The sequence below is a fragment of the Gossypium raimondii genome, chromosome 12, assembly GCF_025698545.1.
Source record: "Gossypium raimondii isolate GPD5lz chromosome 12, ASM2569854v1, whole genome shotgun sequence".
NCBI classification, from domain to species: Eukaryota; Viridiplantae; Streptophyta; class Magnoliopsida; order Malvales; family Malvaceae; genus Gossypium; species Gossypium raimondii.
The window spans coordinates 45,404,930-45,416,102 of record NC_068576.1 but is presented as its reverse complement, the minus strand read 5'-3'; the positions used below and the strand labels follow the sequence as shown (position 1 = coordinate 45,416,102).

General features: G+C 32.1%; 1 protein-coding gene across 7 annotated transcripts; it reads left to right on the top strand.

The window, feature by feature from the left end:
* Nucleotides 1-6,131: 6,131 nt before the first annotated feature.
* Nucleotides 6,132-10,913, top strand: LOC105764428 (glutamate receptor 3.4). Of its 7 annotated transcripts, none has more exons than XM_052625060.1 (8): nt 6,135-6,283; nt 6,777-6,846; nt 6,966-7,199; nt 7,611-8,959; nt 9,107-9,384; nt 9,667-9,698; nt 9,808-10,217; nt 10,327-10,913. In XM_052625060.1, the coding sequence occupies exons 3-8, from the start codon at nt 7,193-7,195 to the stop codon at nt 10,792-10,794; spliced, it is 2,544 nt and encodes an 847-aa protein (XP_052481020.1). In that variant the 5' UTR covers nt 6,135-6,283; nt 6,777-6,846; nt 6,966-7,192; the 3' UTR covers nt 10,795-10,913. The 7 variants fall into 7 exon arrangements, 6 of the variants coding, with proteins under 6 accessions (XP_052481022.1, XP_012438438.1, XP_012438435.1 ...); XM_052625061.1 differs by lacking the exon at nt 6,135-6,283 and adding an exon at nt 6,307-6,565; XM_012582984.2 differs by having other exon boundaries at nt 6,133-6,283; nt 6,777-7,199; nt 10,302-10,496.
* The last annotated feature ends 260 nt before the right edge of the window (nt 10,914-11,173 follow it).

The following is an 11,173-nucleotide window of genomic DNA, read 5'->3' as shown; positions in this document are numbered from 1 at the left end:
TAAACCATATTTTTGGGAATTCGTGTGGCCAGTGTTAGTGTAGTAGAAGGCATATATTTTATATTATTATATTATATATATGGCTGTAGTACAAAATGGCATGAATCCGAGTAAAATCCAAATGTTCTTCAATTTCCAAACTAAACCCTAGCTAAAACCCTAAACTCAAACCTTAAACCCCAAACTCAATCTCTAACACATAAACACTTAACTCGAATTAATAAACAGTATACCATAAACCCTAAACCCTAAACCATTGACATTAAATCTTAAATTTTAGACCCTAAAACCTAAAATAAAACGATGGATTTTGCTCAACACTTTGATGCGTTGAAACCCTAACCGTAACCCCTAAATCCCCTAACCCCTAAAGCATAACACCTAACCCCTAAACTTTAAATCCCAAACCCTAAATCCATACCCAAGACTACTCCTTAAACTCTAAATCGTATACTATAGAGATAATTAATTCAATATTTTAAAATTAATACTATCTCTTTTACGATTATATAAGAAATTATTTAATATATAATCTAAAAAAATCAGTAATGCATCCAAAAAACTTTAAAATTATTTTAAATAATAGTATTTTAAATTTTCCATTTTTAACGAATATTTTAAAATATTTTAAACCCCTGAGCATTAGCGGCGCTTCCCAAAAAACGCCGCTAAATCCCCAAAAAGCTCCGAAAACGGCACCTTTCGGCTTAGTTTTATTGCGGTGCTTCCCGAAAAACGCTGCTAACGCCATTGAAAGTTAAGAAAACGGTGCCATTGGGCACCCCCAAGCATTAGCGGCGCTTCACTAAAAACGTCGCTAAGGCCTCGAAAGATTTGAAAACGGTGCCGTTGGACATATGTTTTTTGCGGCGCTTCTCTAAAAACGCCGCTAAAGCCCTGAACATTAGCGGCGCTATCGTCAAAGCGCCGCTAATTCCACGAAAGCTGAGAAAACGACACCGTTTGGCTTAGGTTTTTTAGCGGCGCTTCCCAAAAAACGCCGCTAAATCCCAAAAACTACGGAAACGGCACCGTTTGGCTTAGGATTATTAGTGGCGCTTGATTAAAAACGTCGCTAAATCCCCAAAAACACGGAAACGGTGTCATTGGGCTTTGGTTTTTGCGGCGCTTACCGAAAAACGCCGCTAATTCTTATTTTCAGCGGCGTTTTTCGTTTTGCGCCGCTAATGATCTAACTTTAGCGGCGTTTTTCATGTAAACGCCGCTAAAACCGCCGCTAAAAGCCTATATTGGTGTAGTGAAAGTGATATAATAATCATTATTAAATTTTTCATTAATTTAAGGACTAAATTGTAAAATGTTCAAAAATTACTAAGTGTGCTAAAAGAGTGAAATAAAATATTTAAGTGAAGTGTTATAAGAAAGTAAAATTCTTAATAATAGTGAATTAAAATCTAAGTGCTAAGTGTTGTGAATATATGTTATGTTTGTATTTTTATAACTTGTGAATATGTGGAATAAAAATGTAGTGAATGTGTTTACACTTTAGCCACTCAATTACAAAAAGTTACAATTTAGCCTCTCAACTATTTGAAATTGATCATTGATGTCACATTCCGTTACCTTGGTAACGAATGTCAATGTGAGTTGTTAAGTCACTATTCCTTAAATGCGCTGTTAGTTACACAATTATTAGTAAGCTTTCGTTTTAGTCACCCAACTTTGAAAAATTGCAAAATGATCGTTGATGTTATCAATTTGTAATGCTTTGGTCACTTGTCTGTTAACTTAGTAACGGACTGATGACATGACACATTAATTCATAGGTTTAATAGTTAATTTGATCACTTAACTATAATTAAAATATCAATTTAATGTTTTTATATCTTTTAATGGTAAATCCAAAACAAATCCAAAAAATCTAAACATATAAAAAATTATTTAAAATATGAAAAATTGATAATTTATTTTTCATAATTAAATAGGTAAATATCTAATGTTGAATAGATTTATAAACCATAATTATAATAATACATAAAAAAATAATTGCATCACCAACCAATTAAATCTTAGAATTGTTGGAAACTTAAAATAACCCTTTTAAATAATATAATAATTAATAATGAACACATTGATAAAATAATGTTTGAAAGTGAAACCTCCATTAAACATAATGTTTTTAATTAGACTTATATTTTATTTATATATAAAAAATGATGAAATTGATTAAAATAATAAAAGCAAAGAGAAAATTATCCAAAATTTAATATTACCCAAGAAAGAGGTGGTATTAAGATTATCCCTATATTCTAAAATCTTAATACTCTAGGGATGTGAGATTATTGCCTCATGAGAATGTTTGAAATCATATTCCTAGAATATTACATTAGCACCAAGAATATAAGATTTCACAAACCAAGCACTCCTTATATGTTTGCAAGTGATGAATTTGCATGAATATATAATATGATTTATTAAGGTAAAAGTATCGAGCCATCCCTATACTATACATCGGATTTAATTTTGGTTTATCTACTGAAAAATGAGTAAATTTGTCCATTTATGTTAGATATAAAACAAAATAGTCGTGTTAAAATTGTGTCCGTTAAATGATTATTTTGTATCTAAGGCATAATAACAAAGTTAATTCTCAACCTTTACACATTTATTCGTTTGGTTCTTATTTTTTTTATTTAGAGTAAATTATTTCTCAACTTTTTATTAATTTATTAAAAAAACACCTTTAATAATTTTTTCTACTATTGGTTAATTCTTCTCTTCTTTTCTTTTCCTTCTCCCTAAACCCACTTTCAATTATCTAAAAAAACCACTTCTAATAATTTTTCTACTATTGTTAACTACCCAGTCTTCTAGTTCTCCCCCTACCCTCATTTTCACACTATCTCCCATGCCATACTTCTTCTTCTTCTATTCCTTTCCACTTCATTTTTTAAAAGGGTTAATGCATTGTTTGCCCTCCAAAGTTGCACTTAATTATCACTTTGGTACTTAATTTTTTTTATCAGTTTGGTACCTAAAAATTTCTTATTTTTTGAATAAAAAAATAAAATATAATTTGACTCTTAATATAAAAACCTTCATAGTACTTTTACCTTTGGAAATCCCAAAAGCAAGTGTGTTAAATTGAAAGAAAAAAAAATCCAACAAAATTCTAATAATTTTGGAAGAAGTCATGACCTTGTTTTAGTATTGCTTCTTAAAAAAGCACTTTTAAGTAAAAATTAAAAATTTTTATTTCTGCTTTTGATTAAAAAAGTGTTTTTGCATAACATTTTTTTTTTTGTCCCAAAAGTACTTTTGAAAATCCTAAAAGCATCTTGTTTAGTAATGCTAAACTGGGTAGTAGGCGAGTGAGTTTGATAGAAACGTAGTCTTTTCGAAGGTAGATTCTATGTCTTCTCAGGCCACTTAACCGCACAAAATTAACGAGGAGATTATTTTGCTGCTTCATTTAATGTATATAGATTAATTTATTATTTTTTAGTAACGATCAAAATATAGTCTCAAATATAATGCTGAAATTATTATAATACTTTTATTGATGAAACATAAATTAGATTTGATACATATGAAAATTATTAGAAGAAAATTGATTTGGATAACTACACATGCGAAAATGAAAATGGGTGTCTCGGATAATGTATTTTGAGTATTCAACATCAATTTAAAATAATGATTTAGCTTTTATAATAATTTTGGGTCAATTTTCAAGTTTGAAATTTCATTGAATTTGCACAATTTTTTAATTAAATATTCAAGCAAATAATTTTAAAATTTATTTAAAATAAGAATAGAGACATGTACAAAATAAATAAAAGAGATGTCATTTTCAGATGGCAAAATTACATTAAATAGGGAAGCCCCTACCCGACAAAACAAAACAAAACAAAACATAACATGCTTTGTGGATTTTTTTAAGATATTCGATTCATTTTGCGAATTTTATGAATATTTTTATAATAATATTATATAATGTTAAAACTGGAGTAGTTATTTATTTAGGAAATGTAGGTATTCTAAGGATATACATTTTGATATAATTTCTAAAGACATTAATTTTGGTAAAATATAATCCTTTTAGTGACATACAACACTTCGTTAATCAATATCTTAAGGACTATATATGAAGAAATTATTATTGAATTTAATTCAACATTTATATTATAACTATTATTCAATTTTGTTTTAAAATACTATTTTTTATTTTTATAAATTGGAGCTGGAAATAAATGTTATAATTTTGTGATTATAAAATATTCTTATAAAAGAAGAAGAAGAAAAAAAATCTCATCAATGATAGGAGAGGACAAAATAAACTTAAGGCCTCTACCAACACATGGACCCTACCCTCTCGGCGGCCTTGGAGATAATTTTGAAAGGTAGTTTTTTAAAGGGTAAACTTCATCAATTGTGTAAATTTACTCGTACCATTTTATCATTAAATTCTTTAAAAATTTTCATTTAAGTTATTAAGTTATTAAAATCGATGCTATATAGTTTTATCTATTCGCATTGTCTATACTAATCAAAAACTCTCTTCCCTATTTTCTTTTTTATTTTATGAAAACAACGTTCAAGTTCAACGTCATGAATCTACGGATTGAAATCCAAGTACCTTTTTTTCTTCGATCTCTGACATTGATTGTTAGATCGATTTGGAAATAATGTATGTTCTTCTATTCATCGATGTATACTAGAGTTTAGGGGTTTTTCTTTTATGAATAGAAGAACATATCTTATTTCCGAATTGATCTAACAGTCAATATCAAAGATCGAAAAAAATAATATTAATCGTCAAATAATCGCTTGAAACTCGCTAACAATTTTTTTCTTGTTTTCTCCATCAGCAATTTTAAGTTCCAACATATAATAGGTTTAATTTTTAAATGAAAATATATAATTTATAATTTTCAAAGTTGCAAAATTATATAACATTAAAAAAATGGGTAGGTACAAAAAAACACTTCATGTTCTTTTGTGATAACAAACAAAAAAAAAAATAATTTTCACTGAGATAAATATACAATTTTTTAGAAAAAAATGAAAAATATAATTACCACCCACGTGTTTCACATAGACCCACAAGTTTGGACTTGGGACCCACCAAGGTCTTCTCCAAATCAAACAAAATTACTTTATCTTCTTCAAATTGTTTTGATATTTCATAATAAAATATAAATAGAAGTGAAATATTCTACCTTTTACCCCATTTAATTACAATCCAATCCATCCACTTTTGCTTTCAGTCTAATTTAGTTAAAAGTATATTTTAAAAATAAATTTAGTCCCTCACATTTATTCAATTTAGTTTTTATTATTATTTTGGATCATTTGCCTTCAACTTTTAAAATTTAATTAAATTGTTTGCTTTTAAACAAAAAATTGACAAAACTGTTAAAATTTTAATAGCATTGAAGTGGCCACTGCATGACAAATCCACGTGATAAGTCATAAAAATTTAAAAATAATTAATAAAAATATTCAAAAATCAACCACTTTTATAAAAGTTCATAGAAACTTTTAGTAAATTTATCCATATTAGCTGTAAAATATATTTAAAATGCCATGAGTTGTACCAATAAAATTTTAGCAGTTCATCTAAGAGCAAGACTAAATTTTTAAAGTTGAAGATAAAATGACACGAAAAAAACCCAAAATAATAATAAATAAATATTAAAAGCTAAATTTATCTTTATATCAAAAAGAAAAACAGTAACATATAAGGAAACCCTTGATTTTGGATTACATATAAAAAAATATTGAGAGACAATCCATAAATATTGGACCACTCAGTAAATTTATTAATAAAAAAATTATAAAAATATAATGGGATGAATAATATGAGTAAGATTATTTATTCTAAAATAATTATTCATATTTTCCATGGGAAAAAAAGAAGCATATTCGTAAACAAGATCTATCATTTTCAAGCATCTGATTTGATGAGTAGACTGCATCTATTTGTAGCAGAATCTCTGTCTTTCTTATTTATTTAATTTTTTTAATATTAAGAATTCAATACTAAACTAAAAAGGCTAAGATAATTAAAAGAAATATAATATAAAAAAGAAAAAAAAGAAAAGGTGGAAATTTGTAAGGCACAGCAGCTAGCCATGGAAACAGATATAACCACTGAAAAAGACAGGGAATCATATGCCTTACTTAAGCTTGCAAAACTGTTTAAGAAGCTTTGAGTAATATGCTCATAGCAAATTGTTCTTCAACACAAATCTCCCTTACTTAGCTGTTCACTTTACTTCATTTTATTAATTGCCTTTACATTAAGAACGCTTTTGTGAAGGTGATTCAACCAGAGCAATGCCTCCTTTCCCTTTTATATATATACATAAATTATTGTTTTTCTTTGCTGATTGGGTTTTGCATGTGTTGGTTTTCTCTCTGGCTGTCTGAGCACTTTGTAAATTATTATTTTTTTACTATTTTCTTTTCATCATCAACCATACAACGCCAATATAAAATTATGTTAAAACCCAAGTGTTCTTCTTGTGAATATACTTTGGGTTTTATTAACATTTTCCAGAGCTGTCTAATAATAAACCATGGCTAGTGGGCTTTGGACCTTGTAAGTGTTTAATAGCTTTGGTTAGGGAATCGTTTTCTGTTAGAATTTTTTTTGGTTAGAAAGGAAAAAAAAATTAAAAAACCCTTACTGCTGTTCTTTTCATACTTGTTTCTTTATTTGTTATCGAAAATTTAGCAAAACCCCATGTTGGTTTCATACTCAGAATTGCAGGGGTTTCTTCTTGATTCCTGCTTTTCATGTTTGTTTGCAGGTGGTGCTTGGAATCTTGAATTCATGATAGTTTGAGGCAGAAGTTCAGTTAGTCTGGTTTCAAAGACCAAGTATTTAGTTTTTTTTTTTTTTTTGTCTGAACAAGACATGGAGGAGGTCTTGTTGATCTCAAGATTCATTACAAGAAGTTTGATTTTGTTGAGTCTTTGGTTCCTATGCTTCCCTCCAGGAGTTGTCTGCGACACTGGAAATGTGTCAGCTTCTTCAAATTCTTCTTCAAAGCCAAAAGTTATAAACATTGGAGCTTTGTTCACGTTGAATTCAGTCCTTGGAGAAGCAGCAAATCGTGCAATTCAAGCTGCCGTTGATGATGTCAATTCTGATCCCACCATTCTTAATGGGGTACAATTGAAACTCCTCATAAGCGACACAAACTGCAGTGGGTTTATTGGAACCATGGAAGGTATTTTCTTCTATACCCTGCAACTTTTTATTCATCTTCAACAACTATTTGTCTGTTTAAACCTGCTGGATTGTATTTATCTTTTAAGCAATTAAACTGGGCTATAGTTGTAGACAGAAAATCAGTATCTTCTAAAGGGTATAAGGAAGCCAGTGGCTCTTTCTTTTGTGTATAAAGTAATTTCCTGATAGTAGGAGATACCCATGTGGGACACAATGAGAATGGGGTAAGAATATCATTTTGTCTGTCATCATGCATATGTTTATTCAACAATGCTACAAATCTGTAGTTACTTTTTGTGCTTCCCAAACTGTCTGATATTTGGAAATGCATTAGTTGACTGCTGTTCTATTTTGAACAACTTTTATTGATTAGTAACTCAACTTTAACCTGTTGTCCTTGTTTGTGCAGCTTTGCAGCTAATGGAAAGTGATGTTGTTGTTGCAATTGGTCCACAATCTTCTGGAATAGCTCATGTCATCTCCCATGTTGTTAATGAGCTTCATGTCCCTCTTCTTTCATTTGGAGCTACAGATCCTACTCTTTCTTCCATGCAGTATCCATATTTCCTCCGTACTACACCAAGCGACCACTTCCAGATGTATGCGATTGCTGATATAGTTGACTATTATGGCTGGAGGGAAGTAATAGCGATATTTGTGGATGATGATTATGGAAGAAGTGGGATTTCTGTTTTGGGTGATGCCCTGGCCAAAAAACGTGCCAAGATTTCTTATAAGGCCGCCTTCAGCCCTGGAGACACCGAAAGTAAGATTAATGACTTGCTTGTGGAGGTTAACCTGATGGAGTCTCGTGTTTATGTAGTTCATGTGAATCCAGATACTGGTCTGAATATCTTTTCTGTTGCTAATGCTCTTAATATGATGGGTAGTGGCTATGTTTGGATTGCTACAGATTGGCTTCCTTCATACTTAGATTCAAAGGACGCAGTTGATTCTAACACAATGAATATCTTGCAAGGGGTTATCGCTCTCCGCCATTACACCCCTGATACTGATCTCAAGAAGAGTTTTATGTCTAAGTGGAACAACCTAAAATATAAGGGAAGTGCAGGTCATGCAGGTTTCAATTCATATGCGCTTTATGCTTATGATTCGGTTTGGTTGGCTGCACATGCCCTTGATGTTTTTCTCAATGAAGGTGGGAATTTATCTTTCTCTTATGACCCGAAATTGCATGATACAAATGGCAGCATGCTGCATCTAGCATCCCTTCGTGTGTTTAATGGCGGCGAACAACTTCTTCAAACACTTCTGAGGATGAACTTCACTGGTGTAAGTGGACAGATTCAGTTTGATCCGGACAAACATTTAGTTCATCCAGCATATGATGTTCTTAATATTGTTGGAACCGGAACTCGTAGAATTGGTTACTGGTCGAATTATTCACATCTATCGGTTGTTCCCCCGGAGACCTTATACACGAAACCTCCCAATATCTCTACTGGCAGTCAACATCTTTACAGTGTAATATGGCCTGGTGATACTACCTCAACACCGAGGGGATGGGTATTCCCTAACAATGGGCAGCCTCTGCGAATCGCTGTCCCCAACCGAGTGGGTTATAAGGAGTTTGCCTCGAAAGACAAGAGTCCTCAGGGTGTAAGAGGATACTGCATTGATGTCTTTGAAGCTGCAATAAGCTTGCTCCCATATGCTGTTCCTCGCACATATATGTTATATGGAGATGGTAAAAGAAATCCAAGCTATAATGAACTTGTCAGCAGGGTTGCTCAAAATGTGAGTATCAGCTTTAACTGGTATAACTTAGATGATAGGCATTTGGATATAGCTAATCTGATATTGTGTGAATGTTTTGGACTTTCGGTTCCCTACTAAAAATCGAGGGGCTAGTAACTATCTTGACTTGCTCCTTTCTTATTTTAGGTATATGATGCTGCTGTTGGAGATATTACGATTGTCACGAACAGGACAAAGATTGTAGATTTTACACAGCCTTATATGGAATCTGGACTGGTTGTTGTTGCACTGGTGAAAGAGGCAAAGTCAAACCCTTGGGCATTCCTCAAGCCATTTACTGCAGAAATGTGGTTTGTCACTGCTCTGTTCTTTCTTTTTGTTGGAGCTGTAGTGTGGATTCTTGAGCACCGGATAAACAGTGAATTTCGTGGTCCTCCCAGACGACAGCTTATAACAGTTTGTTGGTTAGTCTATTTAACTCATTAGCGACCCTCTTTTCAGTAGATGGCTCCATCATATTAAATTTAACTTATAAATTACAGTGTTATATTGTGAAAATCATAGCATAAATCTTTATGAGAGTTCACATTTTATCTGTGCATCATATTTCATGGTTCCATGCATGTACGCTGAGGCTGCAACAACAGGCTCGGATTTGTTATGACTGTGTATGGTTGCTGTTGATTGGAGTTAATTTCTATTAGCTCACTAGACGGGTTATATTAACATTTCCCCCCTAATTCCAGGTTTAGCTTCTCAACGATGTTTTTCTCGCACAGTAAGTAAATCATTTTACTCCCTATGAATTCTGTTTATATTAATAATATGCTTCTACAAAAATCCGTGCTAGAAACTTGTAAAATCCTCTTTGATTCGGCTTAATGTAGGAGAAAACACAGTGAGCTCTTTGGGACGAATGGTGTTGATCATATGGCTATTTGTAGTTCTGATTATTAACTCGAGCTACACTGCTAGTTTGACATCGATACTTACCGTGCAGCAGCTAACATCAGGGATTCAAGGGATTGATAGCTTGATCTCAAGTACTGAACCTATTGGAATCCAAGACGGTTCGTTTGCATTTAACTATTTGGTTGACGAGCTCAATATAGCACAATCTAGGATAGTTAAGTTAAAAAATCCAGAAGCATATCTCAGAGCCCTTAAGCTTGGACCGAAGAAGGGTGGTGTAGCTGCCATCGTTGATGAGCTTCCTTATGTCGAACTCTTCTTATCAAACACCAATTGTTTATACAGGATAGTTGGGCCAGAATTTACAAAGAGCGGATGGGGCTTTGTAAGTATCAACATCAAACTTCCTACAGTGATTTTATAGCGATGCAACTCTAATTATTTGCTTCCGAAATGTAATCCATTGTAGTTGTCATTGTCATTCATGGTTTCAGGCTTTCCAAAGGGACTCCCCTCTTGCAGTTGATATGTCAACTGCTATCCTCCAACTCTCGGAAAACGGGGATCTCCAGAAAATCCATAACAAATGGCTGACACACAGCGAGTGCTCGAGTCAAGTCAACCAAGTGGACGAGAACCAACTTTCCCTTAACAGCTTTTGGGGCCTGTTCCTCATTTGTGGCATTGCTTGCGTACTGTCTCTTACTATATTCTGCTGTAGAGTCTTTACACAGTACCGCAGATTCAGCCCCGAAGATGAGGAAAGTGAGATTGAGACAATCGAACCGTCGAGGTCAAGTCGACGGTCCATCCGCTCAACAAGCTTCAAGCAGATTATTGACTTTGTAGATAAGAAAGAAGAAGAGATTAAGGAGATGTTGAAGAGAAAGAACAGTAATAGTAATAAACAACAAACTAGCATCCATAGTTTCTCAGATGGTCAAGCAAGTTCACCTTCCTAAGAGAAAAAAAAATCCAAACACATTTTTGATTGGATATTTGGAACTTCAAATATATTTTTTTATCTGTTTATATTATAGAATCTGAATTAATACAAAATTCATAAATCCAATTATCAGAATTCCATTGCCTTGGTTGATTTTCAATTTTCTGTAGGGACAAAAAAAAGAAGGAAAAGGAAAATCAGAGATTGTTGGCCTCATTTTGTAGTACTATCATACAACAATGAAGTTCAAAATTTTCGATTCTCAAAGTTTTCACATTTTTTTTGTTTATTCCAATATTTTCTCTCTCTCAAAATTCCATTGAAGTTAATTTAATAGTGTTGACGCGTTGTAGAACTTCTCTTTTTATATTCATTAGAAAATAAGAGAAATATTA

Excerpts from the sequence above, each read along its gene's own strand:
- LOC105764428 (XM_012582981.2), top strand. The coding sequence starts at position 6,884 with ATGGAGGAGGTCTTGTTGATCTCAAGATTCATTACAAGAAGTTTGATT. Across the intron at positions 7,200-7,610 it reads GTTTATTGGAACCATGGAAG|CTTTGCAGCTAATGGAAAGT; the intron begins GTATTTTCTTCT and ends TTGTTTGTGCAG. Across the intron at positions 9,385-9,666 it reads CAGCTTATAACAGTTTGTTG|GTTTAGCTTCTCAACGATGT; the intron begins GTTAGTCTATTT and ends CCCTAATTCCAG.